The following is a 27,135-nucleotide window of genomic DNA, read 5'->3' on the forward strand; positions in this document are numbered from 1 at the left end:
TCTTCTTCAGAATTATGACAAATGGACATTTGCAACTTTGCTCAAGATTTTCCTTTACACACTCAACAAGAAACCCTCAGATTATTATTCCGAGGATTAGATATAGTATCTTTGAACGGTCTTTTGTTGTTAGAGTAGCTCGCCATTGGAATTATTTACCTATTGACCTTCGCATGTTTTCCCACTCGAATAACGCATTTAAACTTAAAATGTTGGCTTATTTTTCTCTTCATATTTAATATTTACATAATTCTTGAATCATCTCACTTCAAATTTTAAAAACAATAATCAATATTGTTTTTAAACTTTGTTATTAAACTTTTAGGTATTAGGTATTATACCTTACAGCTTTTAGAATTCCTGCTACTACTTTGGGACACTATATTGTTTGGTATTTTTTTAAATTAATCTTTTATTAGCAGGCTGGGGAGCCATTTGTACAAGTTTTTGATTTTTTATATAAATTTAAGTAAATATTATAATTAAACACTCAGGATTATTCTTTGTAATATATATTTTATTGGCCTACAGAGGCTTCATATGTTACGTGAAATTAAATAAATAAATAAATAAATAAATAAATAAATAAATAAATAAATAAATAAATAAATAAATAAATAAAACTATAGAGTGTTTGAGAATTACAGACACTCAAGCTTTATTTGTAAAAATATCAAAGCTTAAACAAAACACCAACAATAAACCGTGATTTATCTTTTCTTACATTTCCTTACTACAATTGGTTGGTTTCTTGCCGACACAAACTGTAGTGTGTAAGTGAGTAAAGAAAAAACAAAAATAAAAACAACTTGCTTTATTGTTTTCGCAAGAAAATCAAAATAAAGCGAGTTGCCAGTTTAGTCTTAATGCACAAGCAACTTGCAAATTTATCGTTAAAAGGTTATTCGGTAATACAAAATTGGTATTTTAGTAAAATTGTTTTATGCTAAATTCCCAATTTTTAATTTGATAAATTCACTGAAATTTATTGTTGGGGGATAAGCTAGTTCCTATGCGCATTTCACTGGTTGCTTAGGCCAGATCATCAGGAAACCTTTTCCCAAAAGGCTTTAGAAAAACTAAAGATATTATACAAATAAAACTATAGAGTGTTTGAGAATTACAGATACTCAAGCTTTATTTGTAAAAATATCAAAGCTTAAACAAAACACCAACAATAAACAGTGAGTTTATCTTTTCTTACATTCCCTACTACAATTGGTTGGTTTCTTTTCAATTCAAATCAAGTTTGTAAGTGGGTAAAGAAAAATCAAATTTTGTTTATATCAATAATTTGTCAAGTCCGTTAATTTTGTATTAGGTAATCTTTTTCAAAAAATAATGATAACTTCGGAAATAAAGGCTCTTATATAGACAACACGTATTTTTTCAACATTGAAAAAGCAGCGCTGGATTATTGAATTCATTTGTTTTATTTTTTTTTTAAAGAAGTCAAATATTTTTTAACTGTAAAGTACAATTTAATTAAATGTGTTCATTATGGGTTAACTATTTACATTATTTGCAAATATGAAAATTGGCATAGCATAGTCGAATAGAGCATTACAAAATATTAAAAACCACGGTATTATTTTTTCGCGGTTGTTAAAAAATTTCACGCACCAAACGCAATAATATTTTTCATGAAATATTTTAAATTATTTTGAAATACAATATATTTTATTCTAATAATAACTGCGGACATACTTCAAAAGATAATTTTTAAATAAGGGAAGTATCCCTCACACTTGAAAAAAAAAATGAAATTATTTTAGAAATCGGTGTTGGTGCGTGATGTTTTTGATTCCAAATGACCTAAAAAAAATATTTTTCATTACTTATACAATATTGCCCATCACGTAGTGGTATGCAAAAAATTTCGTCAAAAAAAAAGTGGTGGCTAGGAATTTAAGACAAAATTTTTTTGCTAAATTCCATACAATAAATTCCATCATATGTACAGTGGTGGCCAGGAATTTAAGACAAAAATTGTTTGCTAAATTCCACGTGATTGTCAATTATTTATTCAAATATTTCCACTAATATGTATGCATGAGGACTGTTTTAACACACAAGTGTGTTTTATTCGACTGTGTCAATTCATACATATTCACCAAGAACACATAAAATTTTTCTACAACTTGACCAAAAAATTTTTTTTAATAAACATATTTTCTCACATTTATATCATTATATTTTTATTATTATAAAATATTCGGACCAAATTTCGTATTTTTAGTTCCATTAGTTTCGGTCATATCATGTTCGCTGAGGTGGATGTTCGCTGAGGTGGGTCAACGTATTTCCACATATCTTTGTCCATATATGTTTTACCTATTTTTCCAAACATTTTTCAGAAACTAGAAACATAATAATAAATTTCATACCCTTAGAGGTCCTTTTATTTTGGCTCTATCGCACTTAAAATTCAGTTGATGAAAAAAATTCAAGTATTTGTCTTAAATTGCTGGCCACCACTGTATGTTGAATTTATTGTATATTTCAAGGCGACTTTACAGTATTGTTCGAAACCTAAGCAACTTTTCCTTATAAAATAATCAAAATCTTATATATTATTATACCCTTCGCCATGAGTGGGAAGGGTAGGGTATATATAAGTTTGTCTTTCCGTTTGAAATTTCTACATTTTTCATTTGCGACCCCATAAAGTATATATATTCTGGATCGTTATAGATAGCGGGGTCGATATAGCCATGTCCGTCTGTATGTTGAAAACAACTTTCCAAATCATCTAAATAACTTACAAACATGATTGATACATCAAAATCTCCGGAATTTTGCTATTTAAAATCGAGAAAATTGGTTCACAAATGCCCGAGATATAAGCAAAAAACCCATGTATTTTGTTAGTGTACATATATAATAGCCCTGCAGTTCATTGCACTAGTTCCGCCACGTCGAATTCGTTGGCCACTAAGAACTACTACTAGTGAATTTTCAACCCACTCGCAACGTTATTGACTGGTGAATTTAACACGGGGATGTCATTGCAAGTGGCCGATTGGCACACTCTGCATAACACTTCACTATTAAATTCAATAGTGAAAATACTCCAGCATTTGAGAAAAAAAGAAAAAATAAATTTTTCTGAGAGCGGGGTTGAACACATAACCTCTCGTTTTCTAGTCAAATGCTCTAACCACTAAACCACTGAGCTCTTATTTGTACTGCTCTCTAATTGTTATTAAGAATAACATGTGAGTCTACTCTCTATTTTTGCAAACGGCCACATTCAGCATTACATGTGGCCATCGAAGTGGTATATTTTAGAAGATTTTATTTTTTTCTTGAACTTATTTTCAAAAACTTAAGACAAATATCTGACTATTGTTTATTACTGATTATGCTGGTGAAATCTAGTGCAAATGATAACCATTTAACTACCACTTTAGCAGCCACAGCGAACTAGTGTTTTGTACAAGTAGTAATATAGCTAGTACAAGGTTTCCAATTGGCACTTTTCAAACTGCTGGGGAGTTATGATTCTTTTTGCAATATTTGCAGGAGGCAATACTCTTGCAATTTTGAATTGTATGTCCACTTGACAAACAGCGATAACAAAGTCTATGAAAAGCTACAGTGCGTAGCTTGCGTTCCATACTCATATCCCTGAATTTGTAGCAAAATCGAAGAGGGTGGTTCCTATTACAAATGGGACATTTACGATTTGTTAGATTACTTATAGAACCTTGACCGGCCGAATTCGAGCCCGAAGCTTCCACCTGTTCAACAGTGGGATGGTTTGGCGGTGGAACTATAGATGGTTCCAATGCAACTATTATATTTGGCGTATTGCTATCAATCACAGGTGTGACGTTTGCCTCCGAAATGGACGCAGCTGGCACAGGCTTTGTGTTATCTAGCGTTGCTACTTTTATTATATCGATGTTCGGAGTCGATGCGGTATTGAAGACATCCATCGCATCATCGTAGTCCAAAAGACCATCATCAAACAAATCGGTAGCAACATCCATAGGATTAGTAGCAGCGTCCATTTTCTAGTTAAAAAAAAACGTTAGTAAAAGAAAATTGATATAAAAGTGATAAATGAATTAAGCATACAAAACAATAAGTTTGGTTATTGGTAGATAAACGACACCATTTGATGTGCGAACATCCGCGGCGCAAACGCGACCATCAGTACCAGTATAAACATTCACAACAATGCCAAACTTCCAGGCAGTTGCCTGTAATTGCTCATTTCTGATGACGACTAGATCATTTATAGCAATATCTTTTTGTGGATCTTGCCACTTATATCCTTTATGCAAATTCACTAAATATCCTTCTTTCCATCTTTTACAAAATTGATGAATGAATGCCTTATGTTTACGATAACGATTTCTGTTCAAATTATCCTTCTCGGAAAGGGTGACCGTTGTTGAAAAAACATTAACAGACTTTTTTCGCGAAACATCAATAGGTCCCGTCAGTTTCAACCAAATACAGTCTTCTGAGCCATTAAATTTCCAATTATATTTTTCTGAACTTCGCCAAGTATTAGATGCGGGTATAAATCAGCTCCTAGTAGATTATCAACTGCCCTGCTTTAATAAAATTTACTATCTGCCAATTGCAAATTAGGTAATTCACTTCTTATATCCGAAGGACAATTAAAAGAAGGCAAATTACCAGATATTGAAGGTAAAACGATAATAGAAGTCTCCAAATCAATACTTCTATATAAAGGAGAACCAACACGAAGAGTACAAATCTTTCTCGAAGTTGTACAAGCTTCCTCATGAACACCGGAAATCGTTACATTCGTAGAATCTGACGGAAGTCCCAGTTGATTTCGCAAATGTTCCGAAATGAAAGATGCTTCTGAAGCTGGGTCGATTAAAGCCCTTGCCGGATACGTGGTATCATTGCAAATAATGGAAGAATTCTGTGATATATGAAAGACTTGGCGATTCACATTAGATAGAGCGGCGGCAGAAGTAGTTGACCCCTGTGATGTCAATTCAGTCGATCGAACAACTGGTATCGATGTAGTATTATTAGCTGGGAACGATGGTGTAGAATTATCAGCTGGTGACGATGGTGCAGAATTATTAGCTGGTGACGATGGTGCAGAATTATTATCTACCGTTTCACGATGAAGTAGGGAATGGTGTCTCCTATTACAAATAAAACAACTATGTTCAATCCTACAATCCTTAACTTCGTGTGTCCTCGCGAAACAATTAACGCAACAGTGAAACTTTTTGACTGTAGCAAATCTCTCAGAAACAGACATTATTTTAAACTGACGACAAAAACGCAATAAATGATATTACATAAAACACAAGTATTCGATGTACTTGTATTTGAAACATGCGCCTTTACCTTCCGTCCATTGCCTTTCCTGTCAGTTTCGGAACATGACAGATAGCGAATGCAATCTAAAGTTTGGATTCTTTCGGTTAAAAACGTGTCCAAATCTTACCATAAAGATAATACAGTCTTATCCTTAATACTTTGTTCCCAAAGTGTCACTGTCTGAGAGGGTAGTCGCTGAATACAAATAAAAACTATTATCGGATCCCAATTTTGAGATGAAATCTCATAAACTGACATAGCAGTTAAGAAGCCATTTATTCCGCGCTGTAACTTTTTGAGTGATGAACTAGTTTCTGTAGTTATCATATCCAAACCAAACAAACACTTCAATTGATTATTAACTAATATTCGTGGATTTTCGTACACCTCCCTTAAATTTCTCCATGCGATATCGAAACCTGCATTAGTCAACGGACATTTAGATACAATGGCCCATAATCATAGTCAGAAATAAAGTATATTTTAATAGAAATAAAGTCGTATTTACTTAAGAGTGGACTTTAGGTCTACCATAGACAAGTTAAAGTATATTTTTGACGTTAAAGTCGACTGTAAATATAAAACATGCTGAAGCTGTCATTAACTCATTTAACAACGGCATCAGCTGTTCTTCGCCATGTAAAAAAGTTCTGCAAAAAGTTAAAAAAAAAATTTTACAAGAATTTGGCAGAGATTTTGCAATTATTGAATAGTAAAATTAGTACCAAAATATTCTAAATATGATATTAATCTTATCTTTTCCATTTTTCCACACAAAAAACTTTTTATTTTAGTTGTCTCGGTTACTTTTATTGTTTACCTTTTTTGGTTTTTGTTTTAATTTTCTATGTCAGCTGTTCAGCGGTGCCACTTGTCTGTATATTGTTGTATATTGTATGAAAATATTTTCTACATTTGACGTGGCACCCAGTTAAAGTCGGTTCAATTTAAAACATACTTTAATTTTGACTATGGTTGCAAATTAATAAAAAGCAGGTTTTTATTTTAAAGTTGTTTTTAAAAAGAACCGACTTTAGTGTTTGACCATGATTATGGGCCAATCTCTCTTGCCTCATCATCAGTTCTTTTTACCAAATAACATAATCTCTCAATATTACTGAGGAGGCTGTTGTTAATATACAAAGCAGTAAAAAGATCCCTAAATGTAGGCCATGATAGATAATGACCACTGAAGATGTCCGTATCACACGGCGGAAGCGGTAAATTATGACAGACGTTATCGAATTTTAATTCACTATTTTCGGCAGACGAATCTTTGGGTTTCGACCTCTAACTCATCAATTTTGATCTTCATTGTCTCTGAACATCGCGCAAAAATATTAAGGGTACTCTGATGTTTACTTTCAGCCGCTTGAATATCCTCTGGCTCTGCGGTATCAGATGATTCAAGATCATCCGAACACTTTTCGAAAGTAATCTTCACTTTTTCCCATAGTAATTTCAATTCACTATATAAAACTTCTATATAGTAGACGTGATGTTCCTCTTCGCGAATTGTACTAAAATTTAATTTACTTTGTAAATGCACAAAATTTTTATTTATTAATTATGGCTGTCCGTCCAAGTTAACAAACTCAGCCTTGATTAAAATGGTACCGATCGTAAAATGTCAAAAAGTACTGTATAAATTAATACACTTTTTGATAAAATATAATTAATTCACAATGTAATAAATTTTGACAATAACTACTTCTTGTTTTCTTTATTCTTTTTGGCAAACACACACACACGCATTTATATATGCTTATGTAGTTTCTTTATTTTGAACACTATCACTTTATTTATATCAATTTACTAACCTTTATTTTTCAAAAGCTGGTTCTATAAATTCCAAATAAAGGGCACAAAAATTCCTTGGCAAGGATACTTCCTTTTTTTGGTTGGAGGATGAAATTCTTTTGTGTTTTATCCGTGGGAGAAGGACTAATGTTTCAGCGTATATCCGGTCCAAATCAATAAAAATAAAAACACAAGAATTATTAAATGGTTAAAAATTCAAAATAAAAGAGCAGAATCTCTTTCCTTTATTAATAATCAAATTTTACCAAAAAACGAAAAAGCATAAACTTATTACCAAGGCGAATTCATACAAGGTGGTGTTAGTTCTACAAAAACAACGATTGGTCTTAACAAATGTCAAAAAACCAAAATGAAAAATTAAACAAATAAGTATTTAAACTTAATATAGTGTAGATAATTGAATAGTGAGGGCTGTAATTATTTATGTAAACAATAATTTTTTTGTTAATAAGCTTAGTATATGTAGATATTTAAATATAAAAACAAGGTTTGACAGTTGTTAGAACCAAAAAGCGAAAAAAAAAATTATCAGCTGTTTGACTGACTCCACCTTGTATAAATTCGCCTTGCTTATTACTAAGTAGTTGGTGACAAACAAAGTTTAAATACCGTTAACGGTTTACTCGTTGAAAATAGTTTTCCAACAATGATGTAAACTAAAGTAGTAAACCACTAGGATTTACACTTAGCAAAAAAATAACGAAAATAATAGATTTGTACTTAAACAGTATTCGTTAATTTTCATTACTTTTATGAAATTTTAAGTCGGATTTTGCAAAAGCTTACGTAAATTGGACTGTGGCAATATTTAAAACAGTTTTATTTAGCGACGAATTTAACTTTAACTTGTTAAATTCGAAGAAAAACCGATTACATCCACTTATTGTAAAGGCACAATAAAGCATGGGGGTGAAAATGTAATGGTGTGGACTTGCTTTTCGGCGAGTGGATTTAACCCTATTGTCGATATACAAACAAAAATGGATCGTTTTGTTTACATGGACATTTTAGCCAACCAAATTCTTCAGTAAGTCGAATGGGAAATGCCACATCGATGGGTTTTTCAGCATGATAATGACCCCAAACACTTGTCAAAGTTGGTCAAAGATCGGTTATCAGCTAATAGGATTAAAGTTTTGGATTGGACATCTCAATGTCCAGACTTGAATCCCATAGGAGAACCTTTTCGGCATTTTAAAGCGCAGGATCGGAACTCGCCGTTTTAGTAATAAGGACCTGATAAATTTCTTAAAATCAGAGAGGGAATCAATACAAACCACAGTACTAACAAATCTCTTATAGAATCTTTGCCAAAATAATGTTCGGAGGTCATAAGAAACAAAGGGTATCATACGAAGTCCTGAAAGTTGCTTAAGTTTCGAACAGTAATATATTGAGTTAATTTTGTTTTTGTTTAATTGAATTAAACTTTGGTTCTTATTATTAGAATGTAGGTACATAATACAATATAAATTAAATGTTTTTTATTTAATAAATCAATTCAAAAATCATACATATGACTTTGATTATTTTATAACGAAAAGTGGCTTCGAACAATACTGTATAAACCAGGGGGGTTACTCTCTATTGCGATGCGAAAGAAAAATGGTACAATTGGTACCCTTTATTGCGTTTTCGCATCGCACAAAAAATTAGTTTAAAATGTTTTTATTTACAAGTTTTGACATTTTGTCATTCTTCGCTATTGTTTATTTTGTGGTGCCAGTATTGCTTCTTTTTGCGAAAGCGTTTGCGTAGACAATACAGAGTACAAAATTGTATTCTTAACGCATTTACCTTTCGCATCGTATTAGAGAGTAACCCCCCAGGGGGTGTCGATTCAACTCAAAGTACAAGATTTACAAAAACCACTTGCAATTTGTTTTTGTGTATGTGATTTAAGCTGTCAAAGTTTGAATGTTGTTTTTGTTACTTTTACGTTTGTTGTAGCATTCGCCGCAACAAACACAAGATAATTTGACAGCTCAAACACAGTACACTGTGAAAACAGTTTAAATAATTAAAAATTTAGTGGTACTGCTATTATCTTATTCGCAACTGTATATCTTTTTTATCTTTTTAATGTTGCTGAAATGAGGAATATAGAAACATTAGCTGCTGATTTTATAATTTTTAATAACCGTGCGGCTTCTTTGTTAGCGTTATTTGACACAATTTTTGGTTAATGGATACATTAGAAACTGTTGAAATTTTGACCAATTTGCTTTTTCAATATTATAACGGGTTATGTGGAGAAATGTGTTGGCCTACCATCGTTCATGTTGCAACGATGGTAGGCCAATTTTATGTTGCAACTGTTTGATTTTGCAACAATTTTGTCATTGACAGTGAGCGTTATTTTAAGCAACTTTGCAACAAAATTATTGGTCTTGAAAATTTACAAAAAGGTGTTTGATTATTTTGTGAAATAGTTTTAAAATGATACGAAGCAGTGCAAAAGAAAATATTATCGAAGCATTAGTAGAAGAAGTTGCCCAGGATATAGTTCTGAACGAACGGATGGCAAAATTGGTACAATTGTACTTTTTTTGGTACAATTTGAAGATGAAAAGTACCATGGTACACCAATTACTCATTTGGTACAATTAATAATCATAATTTCTAATGGCGTTTTCATTTCTGACATAAAATGTTGCCAACATATATTGTACCATTTATTAACTATTACCCATACCCTCATCATGTTTTACATTTTTTACGATCACAATAGAACAAAAACCATTACCATTTATGCAATTTTATTTTATGTACCTTCTAAATGTTGTAAAACTATACATTTTGCTGTTTAAAAAAGTGCTCCATTTCCAACATTATTTGAAAAGAACACGTTATACCCTTACCAAACTAAATTTTTTTAGAAAAGAACAAAGAAAAGGGTAAAAGGCTGAATAAAGGCATCATTTATGCCAGAAAAGAAAACGCCATAAATTAAAATCAAATTTCAAAAATTATCTTTCGTTTTATTAAATACTTTTTTAGTAAAATGTTTCATTAACGAAATGTGAATAAATTAGCTGTTTAAAGTTTTGTCTGAATGTAATAATAATTTCTTTGTCAATAATGAAACGTTTTAAAATAGGGAAAATGAATTTTACAATTTTTGGAAATTTCGATTAGCACAGAACAGAACACGAACGAAACTGCTTCATGTGAGAAATCACCATAAACATTTTCAGAATATAATCCCATGCACCAAGCACTACGTTGTATATATGTATATGAAACTATACATGAATTATGTATACATTTTTCAATCATTTATCAAAATAGCGAATGCCGATTCTCAATTGAATTACCATGAAAATATTTTACCTTTCTGTTTTTGAAAAATATAAAGTGTGACATTAAAATAAATGGTTAAAGTTGGAGTTTGTTTAAAAAGTGTCTACTTTTAAATTGTCAACTATTATTTTACGATAATTAAACCAATCAATCTCCAAAAAACTTAAAAAAGTAAAAATAACAATTTTTTCTATAACTTTTTGTTTAATATAGTTTACTGTTAATTTTTTTATCTTATGTTTTTTAGCCGTTATCTTAAATAAATCATATTAAAAACTGAAAGATTTAATAAATGAAATCAAAATAATTTAATTTTATTAAAATGCAAATCTTCTATCTTATCATTTTCATACATACACATTGAATATTTTGAGAAGATAAACCCTCTATCTATCATAAATTCCACAATAATGCTAAATTGTTGCATTAAATGTTGCAACCAATTATATGTGAGATTCACTAGTTGCTTTAAAGAAATATTGTAGAATACCGAATTTTAATAACTCAAGTAATACGCGAAAAAAGTGTTTTTTGGCTCTCCTGAAAAGTTGTGTTTTTAGAGGATTTTGAATATAGGCCCTCGATATAATAATATCTTTCTCCGATTTCAATTAAATTTATTGGGGATAAGTCATTGTTCAATTAGATTAAGTGTACTGAGTTTCATCAAATTACATTCGTAATTTCAACCTGTAACCTCATTACAAAATTTACATTAACAGACATTGCACTATGGTCCACAATGTTATAACGTTTTCATTACTTAATGTTACTAAATAATGAATAAATAAATAAAAAAAAAAAATGTTGAGAAAAATGTTCAAACATGCTTCATTAATACCAGAGATCGAAAATAACTCGTCCATATACCAAAAAGCCCAAATTGTGATTTATATTTTTGTGATAAAAATAAATCTAGATTCTTTCCCATGAGCCATAGTCCTTTTTAATATAACCGAGAATAGTATTCGTCGGAACATTGAAAGCTTGTTGTTGTAGCAGCAGTGATTGCTGAGTTGACAGCCCTTGGCCGAGTGAACTCGGGTCATTCCGGTGCGTAGAACCGGCTGTCGTGGGAATGATTGAAAGCTTGTTGACATAATCGATGGACTCACAGTACGATAACAATGATGTCCTTTTCGCCTGTTTCTAGTGTTTATAAAAAACCGACTTTTTAAAAAACCGGTTTGTCGGTTAACCGAAAATTGGCCTTTTTTAGAAAACCGGTTTTTCGGTTAACCGACATCGAAAAAACCGGTTAACCGTCATATATGTGTAGAAAAATAAAATGTCCTATAAAGTATACGCAGCTTTAAAATTTGTAGTTTTAGTAGGAATGGTTAATATTAAATAACTATAAATATACAAAAGTGCTAAGTCCATTTTATTTTGTAAAAATTTCAAAATTATTATCTCAGTCAAATGGAATTGAGTATAAATATGTTACTAAATATGTATATAATTCTTCTTTTAATGATTGGTTTATTCATTAAATTTCAACCAAAAACTGTAAATAAATTTTTTTTTAGTTAAATATTTGATAATTTTAAAATTTATTATCACCTCGACTTTCTGATATGAAACAGAAAATGTTACAATTCCCAAAAAGGACCTATAAGATGCAAACGCACTTCTTCTTAGCTCTGATTATTTGTCATTATAAATCATACTAAATAATTAATAAAACTCCATTATCAGATTTCAAAAATAATTCAAATCATGGCTTTTAGAACGTTTCTCCTGTAATATTTCTGAAAAGGACTTTGTACACTAAGCTAACGAAATGAACGAATAAAACACATTAATGAAGTAAAATTTATTGAAAGAAACTTTAAATTCAATAATGTGTATACAATGAATATAAAAAATGCACAAAAAATGTGATTTATTTATTTTAGTACCAAATTTTAAAAACCGGTTAACCGAGTGATAAAAACCGGATAAACCGGTTAACCGAAAATCAACATTTTAAATTAACCGGTTCGTAAAAAACCGAGATTTCGAAGAAAAACCGGTTTTTCGGTTAACCGGTTTACAAACACTACCTGTTTCATATCTATCAATGGCGGAGGATAATAACAAATTTAATTTTGTTCAGCTTTTTTTTATTTTTTCTAATGACTTTGTAAAGTATCGGAATGTATAGAAAAAATCACTAAATTTATATACATACACAGAATTTCAACATCTTTTTTTGATCGATCTTTTGTTGTGAGAATAGCAAGGTTTTGAAATATTCAAACTATTTCTTGTGTAATTTTTTATATCTAATAATCCATAATAATAACTCAACAATAATTTGCTTACATTTTAAGAATCTTTTTTTGTTTAACAATTCGAATTGTATATATGTATGTATTTATAAATGTGTTATAATTTTTTTTTGTTATTATCTCTGTTAAACTTTTATTTTATACAATTGGTGTCGTATCGTTGTATGTCGTAATTTTTTTATTAATGTTTTGTTTTTGTTTCGAAAAATTTGTTTGAAAAATATTTATGTAAAATGTTCTCCGTAACATTTTACATAATAGTGTAATTAATAATTTCATAATTTCATACAAAAACTGTATTTTCGATTTTTCCAATTTTCCGGAGGGATTTTCAAAATTTTCTTCCGTAAAAACCTTCTCCTCGAAAATACGAACAACTGACAAAAATTTTACAGATACATTTTTTACACCTTTTTTATATATAGATTTGAAAATGTAAAGGTAGCGTAACCACTTTTTTTGCACAAATTTGTTTGACGTGTTTACTCTTACAAGTGTTTTGTAAGATCAAACAACATCAAATAAAATCTAACTAATTATTTTGTTTTGAATCATCCTAAGTAAAATATGTTTTTGAATAAAAGAATGCAAATGTATTTTATTTAGTGGTTAGGTCTTTTTCGTTTAATATTTGTCTAGTGTGAACCTACCTTAAGAAAAATAATTTGCAACCATATATGGTTTTATAAGCTCGGCTATTTTTGTATTTTGTAATCATATGCAATTTTTTAATTTTTATAACATATGATGTGTATGTTGTGCTTAAATGAAATATTTTGTATTTTATATTAAATAAAATTATAAACATTTTTCTTTTTAGGAGGAGGAAGAGCTTGAAGTACATGAAAAAAAAAAACTGAAAAAATTAAAAGCAATGGCTGATAGCAGTGAAGAAGAAGAAGAAGGTATTTACTTTAACTTTCTTTTCTGACACAAAATGTTGCCAACATATTTTGTACTGTTTATTAAAGATTACCCATATCTTCATAATGTTTTACTTTTTAACGATCACAGAACAAAAACCATTACCATTTAAGCAATTTTCTTTTATGTTGTAAAACTATACATTTTGCTGTTTAAAAAGTGCTGCATTTCTAACACTTTGATAAAATTGAGGGTGAAACGTGTAGCATATCTTCGGGGTTTTAGGGCAACATTATTTGAAAAGAACAAGTTATACCCTTACTAAAGTACATTTGTTTTAGAAAAGAACACAGAAAATGGTAAAAGGCAGAATAAAGGCATCATTTATTCCAGAAAAAGAAACCGCCATTAATTGTAAAGATTAATTTGTTGATATACAAGTTTAGTTAAGAATTAAATAATTAAGGTATTCACGCCTACTTTTACTTGTATGTATGTATGTATGTATGTATGTATGTATGTATGTATGTATGTATGTATGTATGTATGTATGTATGTGTGTATGTTTGTATGTATTTTTCTCATTTTACGAGATGAAATCGTCAAAAGACTTTGGCACCCAAATTATCAGGATTGCGGAACTCTTACTAAGCAAAAACACCTCGATATACTACCACACTCGTCCCTGTGGTTCCACTGCAAAGCTATTCGTCGCAGTTTGGGGAAGGTATTATTAAACCCGATCTAAATTATGTTGATCCACTCTAACCTACGGAGTTCCACAAGAACCAATTTAAAATATTCACGTACAATCGTCCAGTTATACAAACATGTCAACATTGTCGGTACCATGTTCTGTTCGCTGGATCGATTCTAAACCCTAGCATACTCTCCAAGTTCGCCCTCCCATTTTGGAATCGTGGGCACATGAAGAAACATGTCGGGCATCTTCCACTTCATTACCACTACAACTTGGACAAAACGCGGCACTGTATTGGTCCACCTTCCCATATGGCTTGCTGTCCATCGCGTTTGCCATTTAGCCAAACATAAATCCAGATCAAGTGTTGCCGTTGCCTGTATATCGATGGGAATAAATCTGGAAATAAAAGACGCTTCATCTGAGACTGTCCGAAACACTCTATATACAGGGGATATCATGTGCTCAATGAATCTGACCATATCGGGGATGCATATAGAATGATACTCCTTACAACACCAGTGAGCAACTTTGGAACTCTTGTATTCGGCCTAATCCTGGACAACGCAGCGCACGTTTTTGATGCCTTAGTACCTATGTAGACGCGTATCAATCATGACCCCAAGATATTTAAGGTATTCCCTAGTTGTCAGACGACACGTGCCAATTTTGACCATTACGACTACTTATCAAAAGCGCCTCAGTTTTATGGTCAGCTAGCGTCAATCCCATGAATCCCAGCCAAGATCTGACGATCTGAATGCTGTCGTTTCTACCTCTGTTAGATCCTTTGCCACACACAGTAATGCAATTTCATATGCAAATCCATTTATTTTGACCCTCTCAGGTAGATTTAGAGCTAGTTTCTTACTTGTCCAATGATTGTGTTTCTCACTAGTGGATTAATTTTGTTAGCATTGCCATACTTTTCAGTCAAATCACATGTTTATTCCTCAAAATTTTTCATATAAATATGGCAATACTTTAATTTTTATAAGAAAAAGCAACCGCGTACATAACTTTTTTTTGGAAATTTTAACTTTGTAAAACAAAAAGTGACATTAAAGTATATAAAATGTATATTAAAAATTATATTGATGTTAATAAAGCAAATCAAAACAAAGAGCTGCTGTGCTGAATTGTTTATTTTATTTTTCATCTTTTTGTGCTTTGGTATTTTATACTTAGGTTTAACTCCCAAATGATGATGAGTTAAGCCTACATTATATAGCATATAAACAATAAGTGAGAAACACAATTTTTAGTTTAATTTAGGTTTAAACGAAGAATGTAGATTATCTTTATCCCAGAAACTAGCTCTTAGTCTCAGAACTCCATCGTACCGTACATCACGTTCCATAATAGTGTTCCTAGTACTGATCCTTGGGGCACACTATCCGTGATCTTATGTCTTCTAGTAACAGTATCAGTGTTGTATATTAGTTCCCTATTTCGGAAATAGTCATCTATGATTGCCACTAGGTATCTTGGAATATCGAGTTAAAGCATTAACTACACACAGCCTGTAAAATGAGTAAACACCACGATCGCATGAAATTTTGTACATTTTATTATAATTTCGATATCGAAATTAATTTTTGATACGATAGCTTATTCGATCACGAATAGGGTTTTTAATTTCCCGACCTTTTTTGATTCCCGAGAATCGGAAAAATTTGTTTCTACATTCCTGGTACCCGGCTATTCCCGAAATATATAACAATACTGTAAATTAGGAATATTATAGCAATATTTCATATAAAAACTTAGTGTTATAATCATTATATATAGAGCTTCGTATTAATTAATTCAATTTGAGCTTAGTTCATTAAGGCTGACGCCTTTCATTCCATAAATCCATTCACAATATATAATTCTTTAGAAAGCTTAATTTAAATTTAATTAATTTTGAAGTTAACTGATTATTTATTTAAATTTGAAAGATTAAATTTTTGTTGATTCAATTCTACCACAAATTGAGTTGAAATGTTTTTTATTTATTCAGTTTTATTTACAAAATGAATTGAAAAACATTTTCTTAAGCCCTTTAGTAAAAGGAATGAATTCAATATTATGGCCGAGATATAAACGAAAAACTGTAAAAAAAACTTTTCACGGTTTTTTTTTGTTAAAAACTACACAGAAAAAAGAAATTCATAATTGGAATGAATTTTGTAATAAATATTATTAATCGAACTTGACTTTTTTTTCCCAAACTATTTTCATTCAGAATAAGAACATATTCGTAAATATTATAAAATTGTACATGACGGAAATTTTTGCTTTTTTTACGTAAATTGTATGCTATTTTATAATAAATTGCATTATAATTGTATAATCTGATGAATTATTTCTAACATTTTTGCATAATAGCCATATATTGACCAATATACATATGTATTATGACGAATTATAAACATCGGAAACTTAAAAAATATAATTAATCATAATAAAACATCAATAAACATTAAAGTATTTCATCCTTTTAACAAAATTTAGTGAATTTCGCGCATATTTTCACATTTTGTAGCTGAAAATCATAAAAAAATAAAAAAATTTCAAAGGAAAATTTCTAACATTTTTGAACAACATAAAAATGAAATTGAAATAATATTTTTCAAGCCTTCTAGATTTTTTTGAAAACATAAAATATGAACAAAATCATACTATTTAAGAAATTATTTATAAATGTTATGAATTGAATTCAATGAAATCAAATCATAATATTTATGTTGAAACTTTTTTCTGTGTAGAGGTCTAACTTGTTTTCTTTGTAGTTTCGCCAGTTTTTAATTCCCGGGAATCCCGACTAAAAATCCCGGGAATCGGGTAGTGAAAAATTGACAAAAATTCCCTAATCACGAATCTGATAATTCTCCTACTTATATTTTGAATAAATTCGAAAAGAATCAATCGTTTTTTGTGATCGATATTTGTTGCTATTATGAGTGGCTTTGTGATAAAGCAATAAACCTGAACTATTTCTGCCGTTTTCGATTTTTCATGACTTTTTTAAAACAAAAAAATTTATTATTTTCACGTAAAAAATATATTTTTTGCGCACCTAAGTGATATTTATGTGCATATCACTTAGGTGCGATCCAGTATCGCCATATTTATTGAACGTGTAACATGCAGTATTGATGGATCGCAATCCAAATCGCAAAATAACCTAAGGGCAATGCTACACGTTCAATATATATTGTGATATTTGGATCGCGATCTGGATTTCAGAATATTAGGCTATTCTGCTATCCATCAATACTGCATGCTACACGTTCAATAAATATCGCGATACTGGATCGCGGTCAATATATATTGTTCTAACCATTACAATGGATCGCGATCCAAATATCAATATATATTGAACGTGTAGCAGTGCCCTTAGAAGGTAAAGAGTTTAGGGCTAATGCTCTACTTAATAATAAGCTATGAATTATAATATATACATTAGAGTTAATTTCAAAAATTTGATTTGCGTATCATCATTTTTCTGAAGGTTTTTGCGTAAATAAAAATAATGGCGTCCTTTTTTTGGAAAATTTTCACTCCTTTTGGTGGTTCAACGCACCTAAAGACGCGCATTTTGAGCACATTTTTCTGTAGAGCAAAAACGGTTGAATATATTGCAAATATGAATTCACCAATCGATTCTGCATCAAAAATTAATACAATTGATGTTTTTTGAATCCTTAAAAATAGTTCCTAAAACCCAAAACAGGGGTCGCAAAAATGTTTAGTTTTTGTAATGAATTGGCTCATTAAGGTCCCCTACATTACAATTTTTCGAAATGGCTTTTAAAATTTTTATGAAAATGAAAAAAAAACTAAAAATGCAGTTTGAAAGATCAAGTAATTCTTAATAACTGAGTTATATACAGCAAACGAAAACTTTTGTGTACACAAAATGATTTTTATACCCTTCAAGACCATAGTGTAATCAAACTACAAGTCGCAATTTCAATGATAAAATTTGATACAAGCTTTTCTATTGCCAATTGGACGAAGCATATTGAATTTGGTTGGAATCAGTCCATTATTTCTACTAGTCCCCATACAATTGACCTATCTAAAAATAGATAAAATCTCATAAATATCTTAGTTATAAAGATATCTAAACCAAATTGAGCACAAATAAGTTTTATATAAGCTAAACTCGCGCCTACCAAATTTTGTGGCGATCGCTCCATAATTAGTCATAGCTCCCATATAAGGTCCACTTCCGAAAATCACTTTAACTAGCATAAATCTCTTAAAAATATTCGTATTCAAATAAAATTCGATACAAATTTGTTATATATACAAAAGTCATGTCACCAAATTTTACAACGTTCGGTCCATAATTATTCATAGCCCACTTCCGAAAATCATTTTAACGAGCACAAATCTCTAAAAAATGTTGGTACATTTTAAAAGAAAATTTTTGTCCCTAAATTATTAAGAATTAATTGATCTTCAAACTGCATTGTTAGTTTTTTTCATTTTCATAAAAATTTTAAAAGCCTTATTTACAAAATTTATGGAAAAATTACGAAAAATTGTAATGTAGGGCACCTTAGTAAGCCAATTCATTGCAAAAACTAAAAATGTTTGCACAGAGAAATAAAGCATGAACATTTTTCTTTTAAACTGTGTCCTCAGAAGTAATGAAAATCGTGGATCTTGACAAAGTTATGAAGAAAACTCAAAAAAGGCCGACAAATCTGATTTTTGGCAAAAACTCGACTTGAGCGACCTCTAAACCTCTTCCGAAAAATTTAAAAAAAAATCTCAAAAATACTTTACCCTATAAGCTTTCAAATTATGCTTGAGCCCCAACACGCTATTGGTCACAAACGAACTCTAATATACATATATACAGATGATTTATTATTTGAATTGAAGGTGAAAAATGTTCAAAAACCTATTTGAAACAAATTAAGATTAAAAAAATCAAAAAAACTACTGGTAAAATTACATTGAATAAAGTTCATTAATGTGTGGATACTGAGAAGTTGAGCATCTGCTGTTGAATTTTGTGGTCAATATGATGTCTATCTTGGATAAGTTCGTGGTATAATACCATGGTAGATTGAATACCATCTTGAGCAGTTTATTTTGTGTTATTTGAAGCTTACTTATATGACATTTAGCGGACGAGAACCAGACTCGTGAACAGTAGAACATAACGGGAAATATGGATTTAAAAAAATACAACTCTTTTTTTGAGTTTTTTTCTTTATTTATATTTATTTATCAAAATTATATTCCATAAAATAAATTTACAAAACATAATCAAAAGGCGCCGGGTAACTAGACCATATGCACTCGAACAATTCGATTTAAAAAAAGATAAAATATACTCTTATATAATACAATAAAATAAGAGAAAAAAAACAGTATAAAAATAATATTGTAGGCTACATACATGATATAAAAAAATTACAAGGTAGTTTCATTTATAATGTGTAGTATGTAAAAATTCTCACTACTGTGTAATTCATCTTTAAAATAATCAAAAACGGTTTTTCTGGCATGTCACAGAATTCCATTCCGATCGAAAGTGGAATTAATTCCGTATTTTGCTTCTTCAGAAAAAGTAAAACGAAATTTTTTTCCTGAATAAAACCACTTTCAGTTTTTAAAGTGGAATTGATATTTCATTGTAATTATTTGTTTTTCTAAAGTTTTTAATCATACAGGAGGTCAATTGATATCAATCTAAAATTTAACAAACAAAAAAAATCATACCTTGTGGAAATAGGGATAGCATTTCTACTCAACCTTACATTTTTGTCATTTATTTTTATGTCCATCTTTGAAAAATGTAAGGAGCAAGCCATTGGCTCAACAGGTAATTCTTTTTCAGCTATTTGACATAGTTTTATCCACTCATTACGTATATATGGAGTGTGGGTATTTTGAAAAACTTGATATTTAATTTTTTGGAAAGATGCTTCGAGCTTTTGCAATCTGGATAAAGACAGCTTATGTTGCTTCCAATTATTTTTGTCCACTTGATTTTTTTGTAACAGAACGTCCAACAGCAGAAAATAAAAACTTACGGTCATATCAACACCAAAATATAAACGTGACAGAACACACTCACAAGAATATTTTTAATAAAATATTTTTTTATTTTATTTATGTTTGAAGTATCTATACTCCAAAAAAGGCAAAAATGGGATTAATTTTAATGAATATGGCAGCTTTATTTTACACATATACTTCAAATCTTCTTTAATGTCAAATGCTTAATAAGGTTGACATAAAGAGGAAATGAAACTACCTTGTATTTTTTATATCATGGTAGGCTATGTAAACAAATACAATGAGATCAGAATTCAAAATTTAAAAAACTAATTTGACAATAAAAAAAAAATCAAAAGTATAAAATATCAATAATTTAATTTAAAGCTACGTTTCCGCATACACCGTAATCGGCACCAAACACGAAATTCCAAATATTTGCACTGTAAAAAAGTTCGTTTCAGAAATCGACAACGAAAATTGCGAACGAAACGGCACACAGTGCATGATCAAAAACAAGATCATGTCTATGATGTTAATGAAATTTATTTATTTATATGCAACCAGCAACAGAATTTTACAATAGTGGTTTAAACTACTTTAAGATGTAAACAAAAATATTCATTTACTTATAATATTTTTTAATTAATGCTTTAAAAATAAGAATATGAAATTTAATTCAGAACTTTTTGCATTGAATAGAAAAAAAATTTAAAAAACTACCTATGGGTTGATATTTCAATGGCCAAAACATATGCAACTAATTGCTTTTAAAACATTTCTGTCTATAAAACTTAATATTTCGTGGCAAATCCTATATTTTCAATGACTTACATCGGCAAGGCTGTGAAGCTATCAAATTGGCAATAAAATTTGCAGGAATAGCGTTCCAAGCATCTACCAATCCTTGAAACATAATATCTGAATTAGTTCAATTTTCGGTGTCGATTGATGGCATATACTCTGAACACCGTGTCTTTGGATGAAGGCATGTTGTAATTTAGAAATATTATTTCCGGTAAACCTCCAGAAACGTTTGGCTAAGACTTTTTCAAGTATTTTAGATAGTACTGGCAATAATGAAATAGGCCGGTAACCCTCAAGTTGATATGGGTTCTTACCAGGTTTTGGTATAGGTGTCAAAATGGCAGTTTTCCAATCATAAGGAAAAACACCGCTGATTAAGATGTTGTTATAAAGATCGTAAATGCGAGATTTTATGCCGTTAGGAGCATTGTTAACCATTGCATACGTGATCTTATCCTGTGCAGGAGTGGATCCCTTTAATGTCCTCAAAATTTCATTTAGTTCATTAATTTATATTTTGCTATCCATTATACCATACTTCAGGTTAGTTTGTTGCAGTTTATCAATGTCAAAATCCCTCTTGGTTGAAATTATCGTCGGATCAAAAGCATTATCTGAGCTAATTGAACTCCAAAAAAGTCCAAATTTGTCAGCTATGTCCTTAGGATGTGAAAAAATGCAATCATCCACGATCATGTTAGGAAAATTACAAAATTTGTTAGAATTTAAATTTCTAACTTTACTCCACAGGTATCTAGTGTCCATCGTTGGATTTAAGGAATTTACAAAATTTTCCCATGTAAGTCTTTTTGCAATTCTGCACTCCTTCTTGACCTTAGCACATGCTCTTCTGTATTCAAGAATGTTAGTCTTATTCCGATGGCCTTTAAAATTTTTCAAATCAATTTAGCGATTTCCGTATTGAACCAAACTGGGCTATACTTATCCCTGAGTCTCTTACTAATAGGGATGGTTTCATTTGTTGTCTATCTGAATATGCGTTTGATTTGGGCAGCTTCCCTCTTGATATTCAATGACTTGTTAAATTGAGAGTTAATTACTGAAGCTTTCTCCATAAATTTATGCCAATCCGCTCTTTTGTCTTGAAAACGGGGTGAAAACTGTTTTAAATGAGATTTGGTGTTATTTGAAATTTTAATTGGAAAGTGATCTCCAACTTCCGGCATGGGTAAACATGTCCAAGTCAGACATCGAGCAATATCACCACTGGACATAGAAACGTCCACAGAAGTCAGTGTGTTCCTAGTATTCAGTAGGGTTGGAGAACCGTCGTTTAAGATAACCAAGTGTTTGTCGTCAGCAAAATCCACCCAGATTCGTCCACAAAGGTGAATTATGAGAGGAGCCCCATAAAATATTCTGTGAATTAAAATCTCCTAGTAAGATATGATGCACATCATTCTTAACAGAGATATCTCCTACCATTGTGGGATTTATATTTAAATCACATTCCTTGTATATGTTGGTTATATATAGATCCTTACCGCAGCTTATTGTGATAGTTTGGTAAAGTAAATCACCCGAAGATTTCGTATGTTGAGTGACCCTTATATTGTTCTTGATGAAAACGCTATACCAGACTTAGCGTAAGAATAATCCTTATTGTGATGGAAACCCCTGTATCCGGGTAGATGTAGAAGGTGTAAATTTTTCTCAATGAAATGAGTTTCCTGTAGAGCCAGAATATTTGGTTTATATTTGGCAACTAATAGTTCCAATGCGTATTTATGATTTATAAAACCTTGAATGTTCCACTGAAGCAAATTTATATTGAGAAAAATCCATTGAAAAAAAAATTAAATTATTTTTTGCCCTTTTTCGTTTCTTGCTTTGCTTTTCGTAATGTATTTGGTGTAATTATTACATTTAGATCTGGAAATTTAGCATACAATTGTGTACCCGGTGTTAGGTCACCGTTTGATTCCATTGTGTCGATTCTCGATGGGCTTTTTAAACCCAAGCCTTCATTGATTTCCGTTAAAATAATTTCTTCTGTTATATTTTCATCGATTAATTCATTAGTTCATTGGCAAAGTATCGTGGCTAGAGTTCTCTGAAAATAAGTCATCAACATAAAAGTTTTCTGTTACCAGAAGTTTTGAGTATTTTTAAGGGGAGAGAGCGAATTTGTTATTGAAATTAAGTTTTGAGTGTTTGTTGAGTTACATTCCTTTGAAAAGTCGTTACGATTTTTTCCGTGTTTGGGTTTGTCGTGTAAAAGAGCTGTTGAGTTCATAGACAGGTTGTTGTTGTTGTTATTTAAAATTTCTGCATAAGTTGGACCTTTTCTTGTATTTCTTGGAAGTGGCCTTAAAGCAAAAAGAGGCATTTAATTTGTGTGCTCTTTTGGGTAAAAAATAAAATATCCACAACAACATCAAGAAACTGAATGAATTGTGTGTATTTTTACGCTCTTTTGTTCACATTCGGGTTGTTTGACGAAAATCATCGTAACCTCAACAATATGAACGCCTACCATGGCCTTAAAGTATTAACAGTCGGGTTGTCATTGAATATTTCCCAAGCTTGTCGTGTAGTGCATCTTCTTGTAATACGCAGATAGTTTACGGATTTATGTTTCCAATACGTTGGGCAGTCAGGATCATATGATGTATGTGTTTCATTTTGACAATTTACACAATATTTACGTGTACACGATTCATGCGGAGTTTGAATTCCACACTCTTTACACAATTGAACATTTATACAGCGGTTTTTAGTATATATACCTAAAGTTATGAACAAATTTAATACAAATTTTCAAAGCGAATCATCGCAAATAATATATCTCGTTTCTAGAACAAAAGATATTGTATTAGAAATATTTAAAAACTTTGTAAAAATAAATATAGAAGAAATTGATTTTATGGGCGATTAACACGTTAAAGAACTACTAAAAATATATATTGGACATGAGGCAGAAACGGAGATATGTATGCTCCGTAAGCTTTCTTGTAGTATTGATATAAAAACCAATATATTAAATTTTTATCACAAACTCTGTAAAGAAATAATTTCAAGAATTGAAATAAATAGTAATGAGCTTTCAGTGTTAATTCATTCCAATAAGGAAATAAATTTTTTTGAATTGATTTCGGAATACAATGATATTTATAATAAATAACCCAGATACCCAGCACAGAATAGGAAATTTCAAAAAGATGCTCAACACAAATTTAAATTACACTATGCGACAAATAGTAGGGTCAGTGATCAGCGGGGGTTCTACCCACCGGGAAATGTTAGATCAGTAAAGTTGTTAAGCTCAACTACGGCTACAACATAGTCAATAAAGAAAAGTGTCATTTTTGGTTTTCATTGGAAAATCCGTTTTTCATTATTTTTTTCGTTAGTTATCTTACAAAACTCAATTAAAGTCATCTAATACTATACTCAGAGAAGAAATTTAGTTGTACATGTTTACCATAACCATTTCATAATTTTTACAAGCTTTTTAACAATATTATGGTTACTGTAATTATGTATTATGATTGCGGTAATCATAATATTTTTAAGTTACCATTCATATAATTGTAGCAATTATATATATGATTGTTAAGTATATGTTTGTGGCAACCACGTTTATGATGATTACTTCACAATATTGAGTTATTCTGGGATTATGAGATGTTGTACTCTGAGTACAACATATTATGAATAATGATTCATCATGAACATGATTGCCATAAATATATATTTATTTACTACAATCATATATATAATTGCCTCAATTATATGAATGGTAACTTAAACATATTATGATTACCGCAATCATATACATAATTACAGTAACCATAATATTGTTATAAAACTTGTACAACTATACTTTTCCTTTGGGTACAGTATTAGATGATTTGAATTGAGTTTTGTAAGATAACTAAAGAAAAAAATTATGAAAAACTGATTTTCCAGGGTTCCACTAAATACAAATTAATTTTGACTAATTTCACTTTGAATGGAATTTTTCACAAAATGTTCTCGGCTTTTTATGAAAACGGCAAATGATTTTCATGCAAATAAGTTATATTAGAATTCTCTTTCATTCCTCTTTCTTTTAGGAATAAGATTTTGTGTGCTTTATTCTGCCAAATTCGCTAAAATTACGAATAAAAAAAAACGTCACAAAATTTTGCGCTCAATTATTTCGCAAGAAATGGCAATTAAAAGGAAATGTCTTATGCCATTTGGAATTGCACTTAAATCTCACTATAGCGTATAGTATACGTTGGAAGTATCTTATGAAAAACCAAAAAATGTTTATATTTAAATATGAAAACGTGTACGAATGAAACGTTCGTCACGCAGGATTTGGCCATATACAACATTTAAACGGTTTTTATTTTTATTTTGTTTATTTTCCTTCTTTTTAAAAGTGATGCCCCTTTTTAATGTCAAAATCCCCCTTTTGTGCGACGTTTTTTTTAAGAAATCCCCTTTTTGTGCGACTTTCTGAAATTTTCCAACGGTAACACTGATTACATTCTTATAAAGAGACCAATTAGCCTTTTTATCATTAAAACGGGGAATGAATTGCCTTCTGTCAATATCTACGTTATTCGAAATCTTCAAGGGAAAAGGGACTGGACCGGCATGGATAAGCAAGTCCACTTAAGCGTCGGTGCAATGTCCACACTAGCCATCGTAACGTCAACTGCAGTCAGAGTATTCCGTGTATTTAATAATTTTGGTGATCCGTCGTTCATAATTACCAAATTCATATCATCAGCAAAAGCCTCCCAAATTTTCCCATTTGGCGTGTTGGTGTTTGAACCCCATAAAGTATTCTGCGAATTTAGATCGCCCAACAAAATATGGTGAACGCCACCAGCTATCCTAATCTTCTCAACCATGGCAGATGTCAATCTTAAATCGCATTCTCTATATATGTTAGTTATGTGAATCTCCGTATTGTATTTAATAATTATTTGCTGGAAAAGAAGATCGTCATTTGATGTAACACGATGGGTAACTTTTGTGTTATTCCTAACTAATATGGCAATTCCAGATTTTGCGTAGGAATTGTCCTTGTTGTGGTGAAATACCTTGTAACCTGGCAGATGTAAAATATGTTTATTCTTGTCTATTATGTGGGTCTCTTGTAAAGCGATTATGTTTGGTTTATGTGAAGCGACGAGTAGTTCCAATGCGTATTTGTTATTACTGAAACCCTGAATATTCCACTGAAGTATAGAAATATTAAGTCCATTATCCATGATTGTTTCTATTAATTTATTTTTTGTCACTTTTCATAACATTTTTTGTTTTCTTGAATGTTTTCGGTGTAATGATTACATTTAAATCGGAAAATGTCTTAAATAATTGTGATGTAGGTGTTGTCTCACAGTTTGGGCTACAGGAATCCTGTCTAGGAGGAGAAGCCAGTCCTAAACCTTCACTTATATCACTGACAATCATATCCTCAGTTAAATCATAATCGAAATTTATATTTAAGCTGAAGTTATCGTTCATCAAAGTGTCATCTCTATAGAATATATCGTCATTGTTTTGTTTGTAAGTAGCTGATGTTGTTTCGAGTATTTTATTTTGTTCTGCAGAAATGTTTAACGTTGGGGAAGATGCTTGATTATTTTGAGAAAAAAATTTTGTATTTATTGGTGTTGTAATTTGTTTCAAGGGAGAATCAATTTCGTTGTTGTTAAAGGTATTTATAGACGGCAATACTCAATATTAATATTTGTCAAAAACTCAAGTATCATAATACAATTTCATCGTCTAAACAAAATTTGTATTAGATTTTCAAAAAATACGAATGATTTTTTTGATTTACAGTCGGTATTCAAAATTTGTTTAAAACAATTCAAAAAAAATTATTTTCATATGTATCGGGTATGTATTTATAAATACAAATAAGGCAAATGAAAATGTCTAGAAAATATAAAATAAAAATAAAGTTTGCAGAAAATATCAATCAACAAAGAAATAAAATATTTGTAATACAATCGTTTAAACAATAAATGTTTCATCGAAACGATTTCTTGAATTACCGAATGATTT

At 30.5% G+C, this 27,135-nt stretch overlaps 1 protein-coding gene across 1 annotated transcript in view; it reads left to right on the plus strand.

Annotated features, from left to right (window-relative positions):
* The window catches only part of Spt6 (transcription elongation factor Spt6), an 81,249-nt gene that overhangs the window by 10,823 nt on the left and 43,291 nt on the right, over positions 1 to 27,135 (plus strand). The window contains exon 2 of the mRNA XM_065507223.1: positions 13,540 to 13,624. Coding sequence (XP_065363295.1) covers positions 13,540 to 13,624 — 85 coding nt within the window. The remainder of the gene's footprint in view (positions 1 to 13,539; positions 13,625 to 27,135) is intronic.

The sequence above is a fragment of the Calliphora vicina genome, chromosome 4 (genome assembly GCF_958450345.1).
Source record: "Calliphora vicina chromosome 4, idCalVici1.1, whole genome shotgun sequence".
Lineage (NCBI taxonomy): Eukaryota > Metazoa > Arthropoda > Insecta > Diptera > Calliphoridae > Calliphora > Calliphora vicina.